The 24,854-nt window shown below is 38.5% G+C and overlaps 2 protein-coding genes across 9 annotated transcripts in view; both read left to right on the top strand.

Moving 5' to 3' along the window:
* The window catches only part of myh14 (myosin, heavy chain 14, non-muscle), a 35,657-nt gene extending 22,042 nt beyond the window's left edge, over positions 1-13,615 (top strand). For 4 of the 7 annotated variants that reach the window (XM_053234948.1, XM_053234944.1, XM_053234947.1 and 1 more), the window contains 22 exons: positions 145-276; positions 962-1,168; positions 1,251-1,388; positions 2,123-2,246; positions 2,374-2,545; positions 2,667-2,879; positions 3,600-3,744; positions 3,822-4,028; positions 4,265-4,369; positions 4,591-4,743; positions 4,876-5,124; positions 5,240-5,452; positions 5,584-5,796; positions 6,331-6,492; positions 6,718-6,846; positions 6,961-7,049; positions 7,135-7,258; positions 8,113-8,321; positions 8,730-8,838; positions 9,163-9,335; positions 9,605-9,631; positions 10,246-13,615. In XM_053234948.1, the coding sequence (XP_053090923.1) occupies positions 145-276; positions 962-1,168; positions 1,251-1,388; positions 2,123-2,246; positions 2,374-2,545; positions 2,667-2,879; positions 3,600-3,744; positions 3,822-4,028; positions 4,265-4,369; positions 4,591-4,743; positions 4,876-5,124; positions 5,240-5,452; positions 5,584-5,796; positions 6,331-6,492; positions 6,718-6,846; positions 6,961-7,049; positions 7,135-7,258; positions 8,113-8,321; positions 8,730-8,838; positions 9,163-9,335; positions 9,605-9,631; positions 10,246-10,450 (3,498 nt within the window). In that variant the 3' untranslated portion in view covers positions 10,451-13,615. Of the gene's footprint in view, positions 1-144; positions 277-961; positions 1,169-1,250; positions 1,389-2,122; positions 2,247-2,373; positions 2,546-2,666; positions 2,880-3,599; positions 3,745-3,821; positions 4,029-4,264; positions 4,370-4,590; positions 4,744-4,875; positions 5,125-5,239; positions 5,453-5,583; positions 5,797-6,330; positions 6,493-6,717; positions 6,847-6,960; positions 7,050-7,134; positions 7,259-8,112; positions 8,322-8,729; positions 8,839-9,162; positions 9,340-9,604; positions 9,632-10,245 lie in introns of those variants that run through there. The other 3 variants (XM_053234933.1, XM_053234937.1, XM_053234949.1) reach the window with 3 other exon arrangements.
* Positions 13,616-20,277: 6,662 nt separating this feature from the next.
* si:ch211-120k19.1 (uncharacterized protein LOC563199 homolog) lies at positions 20,278-24,336 on the top strand. Of its 2 annotated transcripts, none has more exons than XM_026926807.3 (6): positions 20,278-20,475; positions 20,844-20,992; positions 21,143-21,610; positions 23,088-23,158; positions 24,030-24,059; positions 24,159-24,336. In XM_026926807.3, exons 2-6 carry the CDS (start codon positions 20,923-20,925, stop codon positions 24,288-24,290), a joined length of 771 nt encoding a protein of 256 aa, XP_026782608.3. In that variant the 5' UTR covers positions 20,278-20,475; positions 20,844-20,922; the 3' UTR covers positions 24,291-24,336. The 2 variants fall into 2 exon arrangements, with proteins under 2 accessions (XP_026782608.3, XP_026782607.3); XM_026926806.3 differs by having other exon boundaries at positions 21,140-21,610.
* Positions 24,337-24,854: the final 518 nt, after the last annotated feature.

Below are 24,854 nucleotides of genomic sequence, written 5' to 3'. Positions count from 1 at the left end.
CACATGTATTTATATTGCGGAGTCAAACGGAAATAGGTTAACATTTCATCATTTTCATACACTGATTATCCAGATCAAGTGCTTAACTGACACCATTGTTAAGGATTAGTTACTTAGGCCTTTACGTTTTATCTCTGTGCCCAGGTGAAGCCTCTGCTGCAGGTGACTCGTCAGGATGAGGAAATTCAGGCTCGAGAGGCACAGCTTCAAAAAGCCAAAGAAAACCTGAGCAAAGTGGAGCATGACTATGTAGAACTGGAGAGGAAACACCAACAGGTACACCAAGCAATCACTGTCTATTTCACTCCTCTCTTTTTTTCCTCTGTGTCCCAACTGCTGCAGTGATGACAACTACGGCTTAAATTAGGCTAAAGTAGGACCATCTGTATACATCATTACGCCTGTATTCAAAATATTAACTAATATTTTTGAAGGTCCAGTTACATAAAATTCATTGCTTACAAATGTCCAGATAAGCAACTAACATGACTTAATGCCAACAAAATGTATCTTTTAATGCTTGAACATTAATAATTAGTTTAGACTACAAATAAGACAATTTGGCATATTTTAATTCATAAGGGTGCTTCAAGTTACCACTTTTGATTAGCACTACAGACTCTCAAAATATGAAAGACAACTATTTTGAATTTGACAAAGGGAGAATAAATGCATATTTATTTATTCATGTTTAAATGTTCCAGTAATGCTGTTAACTTTTTAAAAAAACTAAAAATAAACCATGGGGAAAGTTTGCTAATCAAACTCTGTGTACATGTCACTGGATAAACTGACCAGCGGATCTGCTACAGAAACTGAGCAGATTCATATGTAGAAATGTAGAGTCACTGAACTATTGTTTAGGAATGTAGAGTCACTGAACTATTGTTTAGGAATGTAGAGTCACTGAACTATTGTTTTGCCAGTTTTTTCTTATGGGTATTGATCTATCACTTGTCAGCTGTTGGAAGAGAAGTCGGTCCTCACAGACCAGCTTCAGGCAGAGGCAGAGTTATTTGCCGAGGCCGAGGAGATGAGAGCACGACTGGCCAGCCGTAAGCAGGAGCTGGAGGAGGTTCTGGGGGAACTTGAGGGACGATTGGAGGAAGAGGAAGAGAGGGGTGCCCAGCTAGCCAATGAAAAAAAACGAATGCAGCAACATGTACAGGTGTGTGAACAACTGTTTTCTATCAGTGTGAAGGCTGTGCTGTTCATGAAGTATTCCTAAATCATGTATTTCTCCATCTCAGGATTTAGAAGAGCAGTTGGAGGAGGAGGAAGGGGCGAGGCAGCGGCTCCTGCTGGAGAAAGTTACTCTAGAAACCAAAGTGAAAAGTCTGGAGAATGAGACCATGACTGCAGGAGAGCAGAGGGACAGACTGAGCAAGGTCTTAAAGAAAAATATTCATATTAGTTCATCTTTAATTTAGTAGTGCAGAATAGGGAATAAATAAAGAATGCATTCAATTCCAACACTTTTAATAGAACCCTAATATCCTCTTCAATTTAAAAATTTCAGGGCTTACAGCTCCAGCTTACAGCTTATAGCTCCAGCTGTGCTTTTGTTGTGTATAGGTTGGACATAATCATAATCAGTGATTTTTAATGAGGACAGTTTTTGTATTTAGCAACATTCTTGTCATATTTGCCTAGCCGTCAATAAAATAATTGCTCAGAGAAAAATACTATGATCTTTATGGTGCTCCAGGCTGTAAACAGGGAAAAAAGCAACTGTTGTGGACCACAAATAAGATAACACTTTAGTGCTCCCCAGGGAAGATTGGAGAAACAGTGGGTAACACAAAGACAGCCAGCCAAGCTGAGGCTCAATCCTAAGACACTGATGTTGCTGAAGCGGCCACACTACCCACTACACCACCAAGCTGCAAGCAATATATAAATATCCAGTCAGTCAGGACAAGGAGTCATGCTTCATCTGAACTCTTTAAGACTAAAATGCCTTTCTGACAATCCTTGCACTAAAATGCACTGTTAGTGATTCTTCTTAAATTAGGCTTCCTATATTTACAGGTTTGTTGTGGTACAGTGGCTTGGATAGTGATGGCTTCCCTTCTGCTCTCTTCTTCTCCTCTACCTTGTCTGTCTCTCCTTCTCTTCTCAGGAGAAAAAGCAGTTGGAGGAAAGGCTGAATGAGGTGGCTGACCAGCTGACTGAGGAAGAGGAGAAAGTGAAGAGTCTCAACAAGCTCAAGAACAAACAGGAAGCTGTTATCGCTGACCTAGAAGGTAACAATCATTGATCATTAACATCCCTTTAACATACAGCATGAAAGCAGCCCTGTCACCATGAATGCAGCATCCTTATCAGTGATTTTATTTTTTATTTTGCCTACTCACACGCCTTCTTCCTCAGAGCGCCTGAAGCGGGAAGAGCAGGGCCGTCTTGAACAGGAGAAATGGAGGAGGCGCATGGAGGGTGAGGCAGCCGAGGCCCAGGAGCAGCTCTCTGAAATGGGCCTGCTTGTTACAGAGCTCAGAGGCAGCCTGGCTAACAGAGAGAAAGAGATAACCACACTACAGACACGGTACACACACACACACACACACACACATACACACACACATACACACACACAGAGCTTAAACAGATGCTGTTGGCCTCATCATCTTCAAATCATTTTCTTTGTGTTTTTGTGGGTGCGTTAGTTTGGAGGAGGAGAGTGCTCGACGTGCGGAGGCACAGCGGACTCTGAGGGAGGCCACGTCTCAAGTATCTGAGCTGAAGGAAGAGGTAGAAAATGAACGAGGGATGAGAGAGAGGGCCGAGAAGCAGAGGAGGGATCTTGGCGAGGAGTTAGAGGCTCTGAGGACAGAACTGGAGGACACACTGGACACCACTGCTGCCCAGCAAGAGCTCAGGTGTGTGTGTGTGTGTGTGTGTGTTTGTGTGTTTTTGAAAGACAGAGTAACAGGATCCATTTATTTCACTTTGTTGCATTTTGTGATGTAGCAAAAAATATCTAACTGAATAGTTTAGTTATATTTATAAAGTTACATTTTAAAAAATCTTAATTATGAATTATAAAATGTGAACATATCTCAAGCATGCATCATGCTAACAGGGTCTTTTCATTCATTGCATTTATTGAAATTTAAGACCAATTTATGAATGTGCAATTTTTTTTTCAACTTTATTGATAATTTTTGCCATTGTACTTGAGCCAGCCATTGGAAGCAGCTAATTACACTTGCAAGAAAAGACTGTGAATTATTTTTATGATCTTAATAAAAAAAACAAAACTAAGGCATAAGATAAATAAAAGAAATATAAAAAATATAAAAATAAGGCTGCAGACAGTATCCTTACACAGAGTGGCATATCTGTGGAAAAAAGTGTTGGGTTAGAAAGAGGTGTATTTAGATAACATGCAATTAGATAAGCTCATCTTCTTCATTTTCATCTTCATTTTCTTTTAAAAGGGAATTTGCCCTGGTAGATTTTAAATGTAAATCCCCTCCCCTGTTGCATGTCAGCACAGGTGCTTTAATTGCTAACCATGAAAATAGCAGCCACATTAGCAAAAATATAGAAAATAACGCCACATTACGTGTATCTGTTTACTTGTTTTGTGTGTGTAGGTCTCGGCGTGAGGCTGAGTTGGGGGAACTCCAGAGACTGGTTGAAGAGGAGACACGGCGTCATGAAGCCCAGCTCTCAGAGATGCGAGTCAAACACAGTGCGGCCATCGACTCCCTGCAGGAGCAGCTGGACAACGCCAAGCGAGTGAGTGTGTGCTTCTGAGTTCTTCTGAGCTTCTGAGCTTCTGTGAGTTGTGCTGTAACTGTGCTGTGTGTCATCAGTCACGTCAGTCTCTGGAGAAGGCGAAGGCTGTACTGGAGGAGGAGCGCGGGAACCTGACAGCTGAGCTAAAGACCCTGCAGGGGGGTAAGATGGAGAGCGAGAGAGCAAGGAAGAGAGCTGAGGGGCAGCTGCAAGAGCTCACAGCTCGCCTGGCCCAGGCCGAGAGAGAGAGGGAGGAGAGGGAGGACAGGCTCCACAAACTTCAGGTATAGAGAAGGAGTTGGACAAGTGATAGAGTCATGAGCATTGTATTAAGATATGGATTAGTCTCCATAACAGAGTGTTTAGATATCATAAGAACATAGTGGTTAGTGGAATATATTATAGTAATTCTACTATACATACTGTAGAACATACTATACTAACTTATATTTGAAGCTTGGGGATATTTTGATGGTAACCATGTATATCTGATTGTCTCTCCTGAACAACTTTATTTTAGTTGGAGATAGACTCTTTGTCCAGCTCCCTGTCTGCATCCGACTCCAAATCCCATCGTTTGAGCAAAGAGGTCAGCAGTCTGGAGAGTCAACTCCATGATGCTCAGGTAAGTTATGTGTGTTCTCATGTTCATGTTGTTGCTGTCTGACTCTCACTGTAAATATGGACGATGAGAAGTTTGAGAGCACACTTCTAAAGAGTTACAGTTTCTGATATTAGCCAGTATGTGAACTCTTTTTTTAACTGCTCTCCCTATCACAGAAACTATTAAGTGATTGCAATAGGCCTGTGATAAATGTGTGTGCGTGTGTGTGTACGGTGCTGCAGGAGCTGCTACAGGATGAAACGCGTCAGAAGCTGGCACTTGGATCCCGTGTGCGAGCTCTGGAGGATGAGAAAGCAGCTCTGACGGAGAGGGTGGAGGAGGAAGAAGGAAAAACCAGAGAGCTCACACGCCAGATCCAAACATACACTCAGCAGGTGCATGTTTACACACACATAGATATACACATTCTCTTCACGTTCTTCATTTGTGATTGCTTGGATTATTTGTTGTTTTAAAGGTGTTTCATATACCTGCAATTTTTTTAATTCTTTCCATCCTGTGCGCAGCTTGCTGAGCTGAAGAGGCAGTCAGAAGAAGTGAATGCAGCAGTGGAAGCAGGAGAGGAGAGCAGGAGAAAACTACAGAGGGAGCTAGAGAGCACCATGCAAAGAGAGAGAGCCAAAGAAGAGGAGAGGGAGCGAGTGGAGCGCCAGAAGGAGCGCCTGAGAGAGGAAATAGAAGACATGACCATTGCCTTGCAAAGAGAGAGACAGAACTGCACTGCTCTGGAGAAGAGACAGAAGAAATTTGATCAGGTTAGAGCTGAATGGACTGATGGATGGATAGATAGGTGACAAACAATCTGCCATTAATGGTAGCCCTACCCATCATAACCTGCTTTGCTACACCTTTGATCTGTGACTTCTGTAGTGTCTAGCGGAGGAGAAAGCAGTGAGTGCACGACTGGCTGAAGAGCGAGACCGCGCAGAAGCTGAGAGCAGGGAGAAAGAGACTCGTTTCCTGGCTCTATCTCGGGCTTTACAGGAAGCTTCAGAGCAGCGCGATGAGCTTGAGAGAGCCAATAAGCAGCTTCGCCTCGACATGGAGCAGCTCGTCAATGCCCAGGATGATGTGGGCAAGAATGTATGGCTTACACTCACAAATACAATACTAACAAATAGTATTATTACCAAGAACTCAGTTTAGTTAAATTGGCACCCTCTCTATCCTTTACACCTTATAAATGAATTACCTTTGACTTTTCTGTGTGTCAGGTGCATGAACTGGAGCGTTCTCGACATGCTCTAGAGGTGGAGGCACAGTCACTGAGAGAGCAGACGCAGGAGCTAGAAGAGGAGCTGGCTGAGGCAGAGAACTCACGTCTCCGGCTAGAGGTCACACTGCAGGCACTCCGAGCCCAGTTTGAGCGCGAGATCAGTGCCAAAGAAGAGAAAGGAGAGGAGAAGAGACGGGCCCTTAACAAACAGGTATCCTGCTGTAAAAGAGTTACTGTTGTGATACAGTACTGGCCAGAGACAAACGTGAACACAGACTTAAACATCCAGTTACGGCACAATCATGGACAGTTGGAGGGAAATGAGAATCAAAATGGATCAGGGAAGTTCATCACTGCTGACTTGGGATGATTAGTATGCTGAACACTTTCCAGCCATGTGTGTTTTAGTGTACCTCCACCCTACTCACATGAAAGATTGGTTTTGTTTCTGGCGCTGAAGCGCTGGCATCTCAGGAATAGTAATGCACTTCGGGGTAGACAATTAAACTTATGGGTTCATGAGATTAACAAGCCGATTTTGTATTTCTGAAATGACATACTGTGACGTGAAGGTGAATCTTGAACCATCACACAGTTTGGTCATGTTATACATTCAGTACCTCAGCCCAGAAATGTATATGTTAGATTCAACTTAACATACATTACATTACATAACTGGTCTATGCAAGAATTGATTACTATTACCTTCTGAAAGGTTTCTGTCATTCACTTTGTCTCTCTGTAGGTGCGTGAATTAGAAACTCTGTTAGAAGAAGAAAAGAGTCAGAGAGCTCAAGCGCTGTCTATCAAGAAGCAGATGGAGGCAGAGCTCCAAGAGGCTGAGGCTCAGGTGGAGGCAGCCACTCGGGGCAGAGAGGAGGCTCTCAGGCAGATAAAACGACTCCAGGTAATACAGAATTTTGTAAACGCAAAGTGTGTGTTGCGTTTGATATTTGCAATTAAGTACAAATACAAATGCCTGTAAGAGAAAGTGGTCCCAGCTCACATTAAACAGGAAAATTTGCCAAAATGTTCTGATTGAAGAATATTTCCCAAAATGTTCTGATTGAGACTAACATAGTTTTGTAAGCAGGCTGATTCCTGTCATGACGTGTTCTGTTTGTGTGCTTAGACTCAGATGAAGGAGTTGTTGCGGGAGTTGGATGAGACCAAGATAGCTCGAGATGAAATTATCGTCCAATCAAAAGACAGCGAGAAGCGCCTGCAGACTCTAGAGGCGGAGCTGCTGCAGCTGACAGAGGTGCATTACACGTCTTAGTTGTTTGTGTGTTTAAATACGAGCTTGAGCCACATGCATGAAGGTAAAAAGCACTTTCTTTAATCATGAACACGTGGTGTGCTCTGTGTCTCTCAGGAGCTGGCCGTGTCTGAGAGGTTGAGGAGACAGGCTCAGCAGGAGCGGGACGAGCTGTCTGAAGAGATTCTCAACACCGCCAGTGGGAAGTAAGTACCGTCTCATGTAGGTGTAAAAGTTGAAGTTAGTTTCTGTATGCTGTTTCTAATAACGCTTTTCCTTGATTTTGCACAGGACGGCACTGTGTGATGAAAAGAGACGTCTGGAGACGAGGATCAGCCAGCTGGAGGAAGATTTGGAGGAGGAGCAGAACAATGCTGAGCTCATGGCTGAGAGGCACAGGAAGACCATGCTGCAGGTACACTAAAATCCAAATTTATCGCTGATAGTGAGACCAAATTTAAACCATTACAATTTCTAATAAACAGTAGTTTTGGCCATAAAAAATTAATAGCAATAGCCTTTACTGATACTTTTTGTCAATTTATCAAACTCAAATAAACAACAAAACAGCATAAATATAAAAAATAATCCACTTAAATAAACCATAACTTTTACCATAACTTAACAGTAAAAGAAAACAAGTGCTGAACTAATGTATGGAACACGAGAGACTGTGTTCTTATGGAAAAATAATCAACAACGGGGCATCGAGATGCCGCCTTAAACTTAGAAACAATTGTTCTGTCACCAGCCACTCTTTTTTCTCTTTCTTGAAGAACATAGACTGTCACCCCCATCCCCCACCCACCTCTGACTGTTACAAAGTGCTGATACTGGAGACTCCTTCCAAATAAATATCTCCTGACAGAAGACGTTACCATCTCAATGATAACGCGCATTTTTAAAATTTGTTCATGTGGAGCATCCGCCATACAGTACAAGTCCCTTATAGTAAGTTTTTACTGTAGAAACAATAATATTAGAGCAGTAGCCAGAACTTCTGTTAGAGCTGTGCTATAACTACACAGACTTGAAAATTCAACTGTGTTATTAGCAAATTTAATATATTTTTAATATCCTGATTGATTGTCTGAGATCGAATGATGATAATGTAAAAACGTAAACTTTAAAATGTTCTCAAGCACATCTAATAATGTCAAGGTCAAACCTGTAGTATGGCAGACATTAAAAATCGAAGATTACAGTGTTTCAGATGTTCTTCAAATACAAATCTCTCTGTGCTTCCTCATCTGTTTCTCTCTGTCTCAGGTGGAGACTCTGACAGTGCAGCTGGCCGGGGAGAGGACACTGGTGCAGAAGAGTGAGGGGGCGCGAGAGAGTCTTGAGAGGCAGAATAAGGAGTTGAAGACCAGGCTGACGGAGCTGGAAGGAGCTGTGAGGGGCAAACACCGCCTCAGTGTTGCTGCCCTGGAGTCGAAAATTGAAAACATGGAGGAACAGCTGGAACAGGAAAGACAGTGCGTATCGTATGGCTCATGTAATAGATAAGTGAATTTACCTGGAACTTTGCTTGATAAAGCCGCTGCCCATTGTAGATTATTTGAAAACTTGGAAAATTTGCTTGTGATCGAGTTGTCTCTGGTAGTTTTATGTGGAGAGTATTCAGATGATTCACAAATTTGTTTGGCTAGGGCTAAATAATTAGCTTGTTATTAACTTATTTATAGTAATTTTATTCATGCCATCTTGCTCTCATATTCATCTGCCGTGAAATGCTAAAGATGCTGTAAAATGTGCTTTAAGAGATCATAGACAATTTACACTCATGAAAACTGAATAAGGCTAAAGACAAGAGAATATTTGTGCAGAAGTGTGATCCTGTATAATATACTGAGATGCTGTATTGAGTGTCTTTTGTCTGTCAGGGAGCGTGCGATGGCCAACAAGCTGGTGAGGAAAACAGAGAAGAAGCTAAAGGAAGTGGTTATGCAGGTAGAGGACGAGAGGAGACACGCAGACCAGTACAGAGAGCAGGTATGCTCCCATAGTTCACTCAGTTCATTTTTAACTGTAAAACCCCCAGGATCTGGCAACAGGACTCATGTTTGTCACTCTCCAAACTGCATATATTTCCTATTAGTTAGTTAGTAATGAATTAGTTAGGAATAGTTCAGTTATTATGGTGAACGCCTGAAATATTATGTCTTGAATAAATATGGATTTTACAGTTTAGGCACTGCAAAAAATCTATATTGTGGTATACCCAAAACCAAAACATTTTAGGTTTATGTTTCTTTCCTTCCTTAATACAAAAAAAATCTAGGCCGGTATTTCAGTTTGTGTGGTTTCTGCATGCAGCTGGACAAGTCAATGGGGCGTCTGCGGCAGCTGAAGAGGCAGCTGGAGGAGGTGGAGGAGGAGAATTCACGCACAAACGCCCAACGCAGAAAGCTGCAGCGAGAGCTCGAGGAAATGGGAGACAGCATGCAGAGCATGACACGAGAACTCAACACCCTGCGCTCCCAACTCAGGTAACACCAGCGCAGCGACCCTGTGCTGCAGAGAGAGAGGGGAATGTGAACATGTGCAGATATGTGATGTTCCTGTACACTGTGTCAGTACAGTACTGCATTAAAACATAATGCGTTTTATTTATGTATGTTACTTAATTTTTGTGTTTTGCTATGTCTTTATATTTGTATATGCATGGTATACTCTTTCGCTCATATCTAACATAATTGCATGTGTGTGTTTTGTGTCCTTTTGTGTATGTGTGTATTTGACTCCTACACCCACTCAGCAGCACAGAACAGCCCAAAGGCACCAAGTAGGTTTTATTGTGTGTGTCTGTGTGGGCAAGTGCCTGTTTAGATTCTGTGTGCTTTTTATCACTACCTTTTGTTGAAAATTACCTTAGCTCACAATATTGATAATAATCCAGTCATTTCAGCTGGAATCTGATTTTTCAAATATTTCAAGAAATCTTGAATTTTAGTCACCTGGATTTTAGTTAGACATTAATTAGTAGAACATACACCTTTCTTTTTTTAAAACCTGCACCAGTGTGTGAACTTTAAGGGGGAAAAGATTACTCTGTTGAGTATTTGGATGTCTATATTTACTTTTACTTTAGTTTTTATTTTTATTAAAGGGCAGTACATTACTTTGAGTGAGGCTTTGGCTCTGTTCAGTAGTGGCATTACTGAAAGAAGTCTGATTACTGAGTGGCTCAGGTAGACTCAGAGTCTCCCTTTATTGGACAACCGAAGTGCTTGTAAATTCTGATTTCCTGCAGTAATCACATATAAAACAATCTTTCCTTCCAGACTCCTTTTGCTCTGCTTTTCTGTATAGATTATAGATTATATGAAATCATTAATCAGTACCCATTCTCATTTTGCGTATCTGTTCTCAGCTGATATCTCTCTCTTTCTCTCTCAGACGTGCTCCGCTCCCGCTCTCTGTACGTGGAGGTCGGAGAGCTCTGGTGGATGACCTCTCTCAGGAGAACTCTGACTCTGAAGAGCCTCCCGCCTCACCTACGCCCTCTAGTGGCCTTCCAGGAACCCCTGTGCCGTCCGATAGTGCCCTGGGTCCACCTCCCCCATACAGCCTCACAGATGCGAGTGAGCAGAGGGAGGAATGATGGGCAGATAGGTGAACGATAGAAGGAATAGACGAACAGACTAATCTATAAACTGACACAGCGCACACTGTATTGACTATACCTCTGCAGCCAAGGCGGAAGTTATTATATTGAAGATACACATGAGCGTTCACAGAGGAAATAATACTAGTACTACTGAAATCAGTCATATGCTGACATTGAATAAGTGGAAATCCAGCTTCTTTTCCTAACGTTCTAAGGAAAAATAGCATTAAAGTATCAGAGAAGCCAAATATCAGTGCAATGTATATCAGGCTTAATGCGGCAACACAATTTCTCATGCACTCTCACTATTCAGAGGTCTCAGATGAGTTTATTGTGAAATGTGTGAGTTAAGATAGCTGCACAAACCCTATGCGCTTTTTCAGTCAACCATAAGCCATGTATTTAAGGGCAATCTACATGTTTATGATGGCAATCAAAAAAAAAAAAAACGTAACCAGACATTCTTCAAATGCAGAACCATGATAAGACAAACTCTCAATGGCTGTGCTTGCATGAATGATTAAACTGCAGTATTACTTTCAGGCTTTCTCTCTCTCACTTTAGCTGAAATTGATTTTAGGAATTGGGAATTAAAATTTTTAACGAAACAGTATTTGTCTTCAAATTGTTATAATAGAGAAATTAACTTTTTTTAATCAAATGTGATTTGGTAAGGATGATTTTATTCATATAAGTCAGACATTTTCATATCAACAAGAAAGTGAAAGAGAGAAAATGATGTACTGTGAAATATCTACAAATATGAGCCAGGCATGCTAGGTTTGACAGGAACAGTAAGATGATCATGCAAATCTTCAATCCAAAAACAGAATCATGTAGGACAAAAATTAAACATTTGAAGACAGTAAATAGGAAGATCACATTTATGAATTCACTTTCATAAAATTCATGAATATTAGTAGTAGACGTAATGATTCAGTGATAGTTCTCATTGGCTCAAATGGTACTGGAAATGATAAACACTTGTACAAGGAACACAATAAGATTAATTTTAAGAACTGTTTTCCATAAGAACAATATGAAATAATGTTCAATTATCATCATAGGTAATATTCAGCACTTCTGAGTAGCAAGGCTTTTTTTTTTCAGTTTCGTGTTACATCCTGTTCCTGAGTATCTTAAACACTGACTTTGCTTTTTTAGATGGTCAGTTCTGAAGTGAGTTCATGTGTTATGTAGACTGTGAGCAGTTAAATGAGATTTTTTGAAGTACTTCTTACATCATGTCACTCCCAGTTTCAGTCTGCTTAACTGTAATATTTGTCAGTCTATCTATTCTCATTATCCAAGGTATTTATTTATGTTTTGAATGTCATGTTGCTTATACTTTGCAGTGTAACATTAAATGCAGACAGAGATCCTGAGGGAGAACACTGTGTACAATTCCGTGCATTTTGAAACAAATACACTAAATCTAGAGTGGTAGCGAAGAAAAGATTTTGTAATTGCAGATAAAAAAAATTAACAAATGGTCATCCTGTGCACTATGCCATTTTAAAAATATCCTTGGGTTCATCAATATGACATTTCTTTATAACAAGTTGTGTAAAACATTTATGGACGAAAGCTTTATGTTTTACCAAATTGATGGCATATGGGTGTAAAAAGGGATATTAACATCAGTAGTTAGATAGGAAGAACGTACATGTAATTTACAGTGAAACTCAGTGGCAGTTTCAACACCCAGGACCTAATTCTTTCCCAGAATTTCATCCTAATTTATTGCCTGCACCAAGGATGAGGTATTGCACGTTAGATCACATTTTTATGAAGTCTCTTGTAGCTGTTTGGTGAAAGTGAGGGTTTAAAGGTATTTTTTAGTCAGAGATCTTAATGTGAGAAAAGATGGTACCTACGTGACAGAGCCTTATAACTTGTTTTTCCTGATTATTTCTATGTGCTTTAATGTCACAGTAGAGTTAGTAACATTATCAGTGAAGTGCATTAAACCACACAGAAGACTCTCTAAAACTCTGCTGAAAGTCTTCTTTTAGAGGTCTGTTGGGCAAAGATGAGACCTTTCCATTAGTGTAATGTCTATTATATTCACCTCAAATAAAAAGCTGCTCTTGTATTTTTTTCCAAGTTCCATTTTAGACACTTCTGACTATTTCTTTGTTTATGCAGATGTCAGCTAATCAAATAAAAATGTTATGACACTGTTACAGTTTTACAGGAGTTAGTTGTTTAACGTACTTAAATGATGTTCATATTTGTTCACAATAAAGGTTTTAGGTTTAGGACCAAACAATCCACTGCAATCTTGTACCTTTAATTTATTAGACATATGTTGTGAGAATTAAGATGTAGTAAGGTTGGTCTCTTTGCCCGCCTGCTCTGTGTTGTTTGCTAAAGCTGTTTCTTTGTGCAATAACAGTAATTTAGATGCACTGGTGCTGTAAAGGCTGGTGAACTACAGGTACAACATGTTTACCGGCACTACATATTGTTCAGGACCCACACTGGCAATCGTGTTTAGCTGACACTGTTCATGATATATTCTCATCAGTATTATGGGAGAACATGTTGACTGATAAATCTACTCTCATAATAAATGTTGTCATAACTTCGCCATGTGTTTTTGTCCCAATTGAATATTCGCTTTATTATTTTAAACTTAAATGATATATTATTTTAAACTTAAATGATATAGACAGGCTTTTTGGTTTTGCCAATTTCAATTAATTGAAATTACACTCTTGAAAAGTACACTTTAAAGAAGCTCTTGGCCCTCACATGTAAGTGGACCGTAATATTTACACGTAACATTGAGGCTACATGTAGCATTCTCCTGTATTTGGTATAGGAAACTGTAATGTAAAAAAAGAAACAACAACATTTTGACCCTTTAGAAGCTCTAGTCAAACCTTTCTTTGTAAAATACACATTAATATTTGTTTTAGATTTCTATACTTGTTAAGAAAAAAGTAACAGTCTAGGCTGCTGAATTACTAAAGAGCATCTAATAGTGAATAAAGGGTCAGCAAAATATCATTTGGAGTTCTCCATGACAGGATTAGTACTGTCTTAAACATCTTTGTTTTGTGCCTCTGTGGAACTTTTGAACTATTTATTTGCTTTTTTTTTGTTTTGTTTAATTTGGCTATATGAATAAAATCTGACTGGGGTGAATTTTAATATACTGTGTGTCGTTGGTTTTGACATATGTGGTTCGTTTTACAGTTTTAAATATGTACACTCACAAATAGTCACATATTCATTACATTTTGAAAACATAGCTTTATGTAAATTGACCAGTCACTGGTTCTACCGTTTTAAAAGTGTCAACTCCAGATACACTATAATATGAAAATAATGAATAATATACATGATTATATACATACATTATACATGATTACTCTCTTTATCTAATACACTTTAGGACATTTGAACAATGTTAGCAATATGATCAGTAGCAAAGTGCCTGAATATGAATCTGCTCACAAAACTTTCATCACAATCTCAAGCTGTAACTGTGCCATGGCTAAGCGTTTGTTTATTAATGGAAAGCCTTCTGTCCGACAGATTGTACACTCACCAGCAACATTTATTCATAACACTTTCTGAAATACTCAACCCACTGGTTTGGCATCAACAACCATACCATGTAAAAGTCACTGAGAACACATTTTTCCCCATTCTGATGTTTAAGGTGAACATAAAGCTCTTCACTCGTATCTACATGATTTTATGCATTGCCCTGCTGCCACATGATTGGCTGATGGGATAATTGTGTGAACGTGCAGGGGTTTCTATTAAAGTGGCCAACGTGTGTATATTTGAAAATGATGTTGTTATGTGAATGCTGTTGCAGTACTGACTGCCTTCCAATAGCAGTGATTCCTGATTAAGGCTTTAAACACTTTGCATCTTGGTCATGCAGGTTTCCTTGTCCTTGATGGTTTATTTAGATTTTCTGAGTTTAAAACATTTTACATTCAGCAAATTTGAGTATTAACATTATACAGAGACAAGAACGATTCACTGAAATGACTTCAAACCCAGTTCTAATTCTTATTATTCTTCATAAAAAAATATGTAATGCACAAAAACTGAAAACATAACAGTCAAAAAAAGATACAGTATAAATAGTATAATAATTAAATACTTGCATATATCTGTAAAAAAAAAAATCCATTTAAAAAAAATTTAGTTTGTTTACAAAGTAAAAACCTGAAGACAATTACCCGCTAACTAGCCAATATCAGTGCTCAAGTCTCCATTCGATTTGAGTCGCTTTCTGTTCAAATGCTTAAAGTATCATGTAGCAGCTTTCATTTGTTTGCTTAAAGGAACTGAAGACATAACCTAAACTCACATCTTAAACAACTTCTCGAAATGAAGAAGCAATATTATGATACAAAAAGAAACAATACACATGTTTATTTTATTCACTATATGATCAAAAGTTTGCGGACACCTGACCATTAGACCCACATATGAGCATTCACCTAAACTGGTGCCATAAAGTTGGACGCACATATTTGTCTAGAAAGACTTGGTATGCTGTAGCATTACAATTTCCCTTCACAGGAGCTAAAAGGTCTCGCCCACACCTGTTCTAGCATGACAGTGACCCTGTGCACAAAACGAGGTCTATAAAGACGTGGTTTGCCAAAGGTGGAGTGTCGAGTGGCCTGGCTCTGACCTCCACCCCACTGAACACCTTTGGGATGAACTTATTAATGCTCTTGGGGCTGAATGGGCAAAGCCACACCCCAAAATAGAGTAGAAAGCCTTCCCAGAAGAGTGGAGGTTATTATAACAGCAAAGATGGGAATAAATCTGCACAGTCGTCAGACCTTAACCCAATCGAACACCTATGGGAGATTTTGGACTGACATGTTAGACAGTGCTCTCCTCCACCAGAATCTAAACACTAATTGAGGAAATATCTTTTGGAAGAATGTGTTCATCCCTCCAGTACAGCTCCAGAGAATTGTTAAATTGATATCAAGGTGCAGTGAAGCTGTTCTAGTGACTCAAGGTGGCCCAACATACTTCATGTCAGTTTCTCCCTTTTTCATTTGTCACCTGTCTGTATATGCATATTGTGTGAAAAATGTATTTATAATATTACACTTTTGAGACAAGTAGTTAAAGCAGTTATTTAAGTTTGTACAATTTTACAGTGCTTTTCAAAAAGGATATTTTTACTTTTTAATCTATCTTCCTTGTTATGTAATGTAATCTGTTTTACTCATCCAGACTGCTATTTCTGGTAGGAGTGCCAGAGTGATTTCTCACAGGTCCTTCAACAGTAGGTATATCCATGTGATCTGGCCATACTGTTAAAGTCCACCTCTGTTGCTATGTTGCTGAATAGCCAGTCATCATTCAGTGGTGGAGTTGAAACTGGATGAGGGTGTGGATTTTGATAAGGGGCAGGAAAAGACTGAGCCACACCCTCAAAGCTCAGAATACTCTGATTATGTCCATTATTTGGAAAGCAACACGAGTCTCCTATGCAGTTGCTGTTGGCTTGTAGTGGAATATCAAAGCCATAGCAGTGTGCTGTTGAGGACGAGAGCGGGTTTACAGGACTGGAATGGTCATCTGTCAGCTTGTAATAAGGCTCTTTTACCTTGCTTGGTACATGATTGGAGTGACTGAGATGTTGCTCCCAGTTTTTAGGTTGGGTCTGGTCTAATGGGTCATGACTTGAAATGTTACCCTGCTCAGAGACAGTCCACGTACCTTTGGTTGAGTACTGTCCCTCCTTGTTTACTGCTGTACTTACTTCAGGCTGATTTATGTAGCAGTCCACTGTTGCTCTAGTTTGTTTTGCTTGATTGTGGTGGCCACTGGATCCACAGTGTGCTAGACTGTAAGTAATGTTACCTCTCAATTTGTCCTCTATATTCATGTTCTTTACAGAATTTTTGAGCAGTGTGGTAATCTGCTGCAGTCCTCCACAAATATCTCCATCACCACAGGTTGCTTGCTTATCCATGGGAAAGTTTGTGTGTGAAGTGCTAAGGAATGAAAGGCTATCTTGAAAACAGCTCAGGTCCTCTTCATTGTGGATGTCCCAATCTGCAGCCATGTCCATTTGGTCAATTTGTTGTAAATACGTTTCTGCGTCTAGCAGTTCAAGATTCTCCATTAAATCCATCTGTAGACTCTCTGCAATGTGTTGGATTTGGGAGGTGTGGTCATTGTCTGGTTGTATTGGTACCTCAAAATCACATGAATTCAAAGACAAAGGAGACACTGGTGAAGTGGGTGATAGTTCAAACCATGTCAGCCCTAAATGATGTTGTTGTTGTTGTTGTTGTTGTTGTTCTCCATCAGGTGAATTAGGGATCTGTACATGTGAATTCTCTGTAATTGTTTCAATACTTTCAAGTGAGGTAAATACACTGTCTTCTAGAATGATGTTGGTAATTGGTGTCAAGTCACTCAAATCAAAAGATGCACACTGAATTTGTTCCCTTTCACCAGTAAAGTCAGTGATTTCTTGTAGTGAGTTCTCGCTGCTATGTTCTACCTGCTCCTCATCTTCCCTTATCTGGCTGACTTCTCCATTGTTCAGGTTACTCAGAGATTTGCTCTTCAATAAGCCTTCATTAGGGTTAGTCACAAGACTGTCTAAAGTTCTCGTATCATTGTCTTCCTCCAGTTGTTTTGTTTCAGCTTCACCAAACACAGCAGTGGCTGCAGGATTATAAGATTTCATCATAAACCAGATCCAAGATACAGCAAGACTAATCTTGACCATCAGAACTGCTACTAGATCTACTGTAATTATATAAATATGAGACCTTTTACCTTTTTTCAGGTTTTTTTCTGATTCCTGTTTGTGAGTTGACTTTACTCCTGATTGTCTTTGTGACTCTGTGTCCACCGAAAAAAGAGCTGATGCCAGCTGATGATTGGCTGCCTCTATTTCTGCAAATTTCCTAGGAGAATTTAAACAAGCAAGTGTTGGTAAAGAAAACAAGAATTTGCTCATGATTTTTTTAAAAAAAATTCTCTCTTTCTGTTTTTCTGTTATACCTCTGGATCATGTTGTGTAGAAACCTGCGGTGGTTGACCTGCCGTTTGGATGGCTTGTTTTTCCGTGGCTTTTGCAAAGTCCGCATCATGTAGCCAGCTGCCGATGTCATAAATGTAAGAAGGTCGCAACCCCATGGCACTCCTCGTTCCAGCCCTGGTTCAAATGATATGGCGCTGGATGGATGCATTTCTTAGAGCCGAGACGAACAGGATTAAAGTGATTTTTCCTGTTTTTACACATTTAATTCCTTTTAATGCATGAGAGTAGAAAATATTACCTCAAACAGCTATATCTTAGTTTATTGAAAATAAGGACTAATAAAAAGCAGCTACAAAAGTTTTATCATATGCAAATGTCAGTTGATTTGTATTTAAAATAATACCTTAAAAGCATTCATAATTTCCAACCTTAGGAATTTCAATTTCAACATTTTAAATGGATTAAGGATTCCATTTAATGGATAAAGGATTTATTTATAATTGCACTATCCGTGGTTCCTCTCAAGGTTTCTTCCTCATATTGGCTTGCTCATTAGGTATAAATTCACATATTTACAATTTATTTTGGTTTAACTTAATTTGAATCTATTTATTTCTGTAAAGCTGCTTGGTGACAATGTCGTTAAAAGCGCTATACAAATAAAATTGAATTGAATTGAATTGAACTGCAAATATTCGACTGTTCAAACACCTGTTTTAGCTGGAATATTGTTTCTTGGCATTCTACATTTTCCTTTATATAAGCTTTAGATTATAGTGATTTAAAACATATCATATTTAGACTTTCAAAATATGTAGATATGTTGCAAACAACACAAACAGTCTTTGTGCAAATCCAAGCATCAAACAATCATCACCATCAGCAAGAACACAACAGTTACAGAACAAGAGAATGATGCGTACAGACAGTTCATCCACCCATCTATCCATCAGCTAAATTCTCTAAAACTTACTGAAGGATATACCAATAAATGAAAGACACACAAAGTTGCTCTGTCTTATTTGCCATTTAAATAATGAAGATTCTAGTAATTAAGTTAAAATAACCCCAATCTCCCTACTCACCTGTCCCAAGCATTTGTTAGCTCTGCACTGTCTGGCAAGAGTGAAAAATAGATGGAATCAGAAGCGATGCTGTTACATACATGGGTATATATAAATACACCTTTACACAATGAGTGAGGGAGGGAGTGAGGGAGGGAGGGAGGGAGGGAAGGAGGTTGAGATGGAGAAAGAATAAGTGTGCGGTGCAGTGGCATTGAGGATGCTGAAGAAAAGACTTAAAAGAAGGCTTTTCATCATCCTTTCAAATTAAGAATGGCAAGACATTGCTGACAAAGAGAGTAGGAAGTGACTATAGACAGGTCAAGAAAGAAAAGCGGGGCAATTATCTAAGAGTCAACTGCTTTGGTCGTGTGGACTCTGTATGCATTGTGAAAAGGACCAAAGGCCGCTTGTTAAGTGTTAGCAAACAGAAGCCCACCAGTTAAGAACTGAACAAGGCTTTAATTGATCAATTTAATTTCCAGGCCTCATTAACACATTCTCCTGTCAGAGAGCTCTTCTTGTTGCTACAGACAAATTGCCCTCGCATTTCAACACGGATGCACAGCAGGATTGTTAATTTTACGTATCTATGAAAAAATTCAACATAACAGACCACTGAGGAATGAACTATGAATAGGTTATGGGTAATTTATTGTGCTTTCTCTTGCTTTCTTACCAATACCATGGCATTTGTTAGTGAGGTTAGGAATGACACTTTAACAAAACATGCAATACTACTATTTTTCACTTTTCTTTAATTAATTAAAATGGTATATAAGGTGAACCACAATTTTTCACTTGTTTGGTTTTAACTGGTTTAATTTGATTGAACCACTAAGTTTACTTTCATTTAACATATGTTCCAAAGAACATACAAAATATCTAAATCACATAAATATGTCTATATGCCATGAACTATAGAGTAAGTAAATAAAATATTAAAAATTATTTAATATTTATATTTTAAAAGTGAAAAGTTACCTTAGCAAGTTGATTATGACCTCAAGGGACAGAGATAGGATAGGTTACTAACGCGTGATCCAAATTTATTTAATAAAATGCAGTCAGATGTAGCAGTCAACCAGGCAGACTTATGAACAAACAAGCTGGAACAGAGATGAACAGAGAGAGCAGAGGCATAATTCAAGGGAACATGCAATAGATTGGAGAGAAAATAAACAGAAGTAGTACATAATGGCCTTATAATTGCATAATGTGAGTTAAGGGAAAGAACTTTGGGGAAATAAGAAGCAAGTTGTTAATAAGGTGGGAGCTCTGGTTGACTGATATAGAGAAGATATCAAAGCCCATGTGACACAAAACAGTGATGGCAGTCATTTTCACACCTGTGAGTTGTGCTAGTTTTAAGAGTCAGTAGTTTAATTTTAAGTAACAGTACCATTCCTGTAATACAACTGATTAATATTATGATAAATTGAAGCAAATTTATTCTAAATGCTATATATATATATATATATATATATATATATATATATATATATATATATATATATATATATATATATTATAGCATTTAGAATAAATTTGCTTAGAGTTTAGAATAAATTTGTTTTATATATATATATATATATATATATATATATATATATATATATATATATATATATATATATATGTATATATATACAGTATATATATTATTTTTATTGTCAACACATTATAATGAGCAGCATAAGTAACATTAGTGGTAAGAGAGGGAGTGGAGACCTATTTTTAGTATGGGCACACTCCAGCTGCTTTACAGATAGCCACTGAAGACCATGTGCTTTTGGGTTGGAGGAAACCCCACTCTCAATATCAGCCACCTTCAGAATTCAATACTATGGAGAATCCCAATCACAGAGTGGTGTCAACACAATCTTATGGAGGGTGTGTGCTTACAATTTAAATGTTTGCTTATTTGAGACTATATAAGCAAGTGGTCCCAAGTGGTGAGTTGGACACTTTACTTTCATACCTTGATAATAATTTAAAAAGTTGTTACTCTTAAGCTAAACTGAAGTTCCCTATTTGTTCTTTGTGCAAAGTGTTGCACAACATACTGTATAAGAATCAGTCATTTTTCATGAGTTATAAAAATGAATAATGATATTTTTACAACAAAATACATATCAGTACATTTTACAGTCTATTTCTAAACCAAATTTTGTTGTATGTATCTATGTCTTACTTTACTCCAACGCACTTAAGTACTTGCTGTTTATGATTCCACTGTCTTTTTTCAGCATGTGTTATTTTCTCACATTTTGCTTTGCCTGCAAAAGGCTTATCATTAACACACTTTCATTTATGCTCATAGAACTTTGACCCACTGCAGAAGCTAGCTCTCATTGGTCAAGGCTTGGACTGAGCCCTCTCTCTGTTGTGTTCTGGAACCAATGAGATTAAAGTTAGATAGAAAATACCTAGTAATCTGTGTCAATCACTTTAAGTTCTGTCATCTGTATGGTGAGTTATTGCTTTTTGTTCCTTTGCAGTTTCATATACAAGTTACATATATATGAGTACATATAACAATTATTAGATTATCAATTTTATTAAAGTGTATACTAGGTCTTCATGAGAGTCTACTTATTTTTTTATCTTCCATTCCAGCAGGCAGCATGAGTAGAGTGTGGGCCATGTTCAGATCCTATCCATACATTACCAATGTTGTGGGCTATACAACTCTTTTTGCCACTGCAGACTTAATTCAGCAAAGCATGCTGGGAGGCACACATGGTCAAAGCACTCAGCTCAGTGGGGAAACTTCTGAACAGGAGCTATCAGTCACATCCAGAGAGGAAGGAGCTGTGGCTCACCTCAAACACTCTGAATGGAGCAAGCATTCAACTGAAGAAAAGGATTCATCAGAAACGGTGACAAATGTTCCAATGCACAGTGTTGACTGGAGCCAGACTTTTCGTGTAGCATTGGTGGGGTTGTGTTTTCATTCCAACTTCAACTACCACTGGCTACGTGCATTAGAGAAGAGGTTTCCTGGGGGAGGGGCCAAAAAAATATTTGTGAAAGTGTTTCTGGATCAGCTAATTGCTGCTCCTGCAACGATTAGTGCCTTCTACATAGGTGAGTAAGGAAGTGTTTGTACAGCACACAACATACTCCAAGAATACAGTGGATATAAAAAGTCTACACACCCACGTTAAAATGGCAGGTTTTTGTGGTCAGTTGGATTCAGGTCTAGACTCTGGCTAGGCCATTCAAAAACACTGATCTTCTTTTGGTTAAGCCATTCCTGTGTTGATTTGAATGTATGCTTTGGGTCACTGTTGTGCTAAAAGGGGAATTTTTTTTTCATCTTCAGCTTACAGCAGAAACCTGAAGGTTTTGCACTAAAATTGTCTGGTATTTGTAGCTATTCGTGATTCCCTCCACCTTGATAAAAGCCCCAGTTCTGGCTGAAGAAAAGCAGCCCTAAAGCATGATGCTGCCACCACCATGCTGCACCGTGGGTGTGGTGTTCTTTTGGTGATGTGCTTTTTTTGCACCAAACATACCTTTTGGATTTATGAAATTATTATACCTTTTGGACCATAGCTCATCAGACCATAACACAGTTTTAGTTAAGCTTGGATGTTTTTTATGAGAAAGGGCTTCTGTCTAGCCGCCCTGCCCCATAGCCCAGACATGTGAAGAATACGAGAGATTGTTCTCACATGCAGAGAGTAATCAGTACTTGTCAGATATTCCTGCAGCTCCTTTAATGTTGCAGTAGGTCTCTTGACAGCCTCCCTGGTAAGTTTTTGTCTTGTCCTTTTTATAAATTTTGAAGGGACATCCTGTTCTTGGTGATGTCACTGTGGTGCTCCATTTTCTTCACTTGTTGATGATGGCCTTTACGGTGTTCCATGTTACATCTAATGTTTTGGAAATTCTTTTATACCCCTCTCCTGATCTATATCTTTCAACAAGTGAGAACCCATACAGGCTTTGTCAGCTCTTTGCAGACCATGGCTTCAGAAGTCAGATGAAACCATGAAGATGTGAAGAAAATCCTAGAGAAACAGATGATCTTTATTTGGGGTTAGTCAGAATAATTTCATTGATGACAGCTGTGTGATAATTACTTTTGTACATGAGATTCAATGTGATTGGTTCATTCTGAGCACAGCCACATCCCCAATTATAAAAGGGTGTGCACACTTATGCAACCAGGTTTTTTTAGTTTTCAGATTTTCCCCTAAAATGTTTCTGATTGTTTTTCACTTAATTTTATACGTTCTAATTTCACATTGAGGGTGGAAAAGGTTCTGACATGATTTATCTTGGGTTCATTTTTTTACATCACGAAAACCTGTTATTTTACAGGGGTGTGTAGACTTTTTATATCCACTGTACCTCATGTTTTTAAGATGGTGTACTCAAGAGTTGATTAAATTAATTATTTTTTATTAATTTATTAATTTTATTATTAGCAGATCACACAAAAAAGTGTGTGATCTGCTGTTTAGACTATTGGCTAAAAGAATAAATAAATATAAATAAAATGCATAAATGCAGAGCCTTTTTATTGTTTAGTATAAAATCTTTATATTTTCTAAAGGGTTGAGCACTTTAGAAGGGCGAGATGACCCCTTGGAAGACTGGAAAAATAAATTCTGGACTTCCTACAAGGTAAGTTTATTATACAATGAAGAACTCAACAGCAAACAGAAAAAAGTTATAAAAACTATAGAACTCTTAAGTGTTCTTTGACTCTATCATATACCCTTTCATTTCTTTATTCAAAGAAATTTATTTGCTTAGCATAACTATTGTAACGGTTGTAGTCCACAGATCTTTATATCAGTAATAGTATCAGTGATATAATTTTATTTATACCACAGCAGTGTTGAATGATTGATTATGATGTTGTCAGAAGATATTGTTTAATCTTCTATAAAAGCACCACTCAAACAGTAGTTCTGGCAACAAGGTTTATACTTATGTACTTGGCATAATATGTTATCATTACTGTAGTAACAACTAACACAGGGACTCTCCTCATAAATGGATTTTTAAAAATGTGTAATCATTCATATGGTTTGAAGTACATTGAAGTACTTTTGGAAGGCGTCTCCAATATCAGGGCTTGGTAACAGTGAGAGGTAAAGCAGCTCCCTTGCATGTTCCAACATTGGAAGTCTTCAGGACAGAGGACATTGCGCTTTCCGTTTTCTCAGTAACATAAGCTGCATTTTTATTTTATTAAATACAAGACAGAGAACAGTTGTGAGGGAACATCTGTTTCTAACTGCTGTAAACAGTTTCTAGCTGCTGTAAAGTCTAAGTGACAGCAGGAACTAACTTGTAGATATACCATAACATTAAACACAGCAATTAAAAAAAAAGAAGTATGACATGTTGATTTTAAATTAATTACAATTTTAATTGTTGCCAAATTGCTAAGATGAATAAAACACTTTGAGATGTGCAGCCTCATCATCATCATCATCATCTGTGATTCAATCTTTTATCTATCTGATCTTTAATGCTGTTTTGGCAGACTGGGGTTGTCTACTGGTCCATAATGCAGGTATGATAATGCTCATCCATCTATTCATCCATCCATTTAGCTACTGATCCTCAAAGTTCAACTACAACTGCACTTTTTCTGCTCTTTTCTTCATTACAGGCAGTCAATTTCTCTCTGGTTCCCCCGATAGCACGCACAGTTTTTGTTGGAGGAATCTCACTGGGTTGGACTGTCTTTCTCTGTCATTTCAGACAGCAGAAGAATGAATCTCACTCCAGCTGTCCAACATAACATCCATTAATTATGTACCATGAAATAAAACTAATCTGCTGCTCTTCATGTTCTGTCAGGCTGCATCTCTTCATTCTAACACACAATGCTGTAACAGAGGTTAACCTGCTCACTGGAATATATGCTAATTAAATATGCTTATATATAATTATTGTTTAGACCACTGAAATCGTATTGCTGTTTTGTTCACTTTGTAAATGGAAAAGGCTGTCGGTAAGTGACTGCACACGCCAAAGCAGCCGATTAGAATATGAGTCGTCACTCAACTTCAAAGAAGTGGCGCGGTCACGTGACTATGCGGACGGCGTGTTCATTGCGTCATAACGCTTCGACCTGCGTCAAGAGTTTCCCCGCGTTTCAGCGCTTTTAATGATGAACATTTTAAACTCACCAAAGCTGAAGTACAGGATATACAGTTAAATACCAGATGCCTATAAATAGATGATGTTAAAGCGTGATGAAGAGATCAGAGACGTGTGTGTGTGTGTGTGTGTGTGAGAGAGAGAGAGAGAGAGAGAGAGAGAATTTTATTACAATTATTAAAACATTGTCCTATTAAAAAAG

This window comes from Pangasianodon hypophthalmus, chromosome 1 (assembly GCF_027358585.1).
Source record: "Pangasianodon hypophthalmus isolate fPanHyp1 chromosome 1, fPanHyp1.pri, whole genome shotgun sequence".
In the NCBI taxonomy this organism is placed as follows: domain Eukaryota; kingdom Metazoa; phylum Chordata; class Actinopteri; order Siluriformes; family Pangasiidae; genus Pangasianodon; species Pangasianodon hypophthalmus.
Note: the sequence above shows the minus strand (reverse complement) of the source record. Positions and strands in the feature narration are given on the sequence as shown.

Bases quoted from the DNA above. Each gene is read 5' to 3' on its own strand.
- si:ch211-120k19.1 (XM_026926806.3), top strand. From the start codon at position 20,923: ATGAGATTAAAGTTAGATAGAAAATACCTAGTAATCTGTGTCAATCAC. The intron at 23,159-24,029 runs GTAAGTTTATTA...CTGTTTTGGCAG, and splicing joins AATTCTGGACTTCCTACAAG to ACTGGGGTTGTCTACTGGTC. The intron at 24,060-24,158 runs GTATGATAATGC...TCTTCATTACAG, and splicing joins TCTACTGGTCCATAATGCAG to GCAGTCAATTTCTCTCTGGT.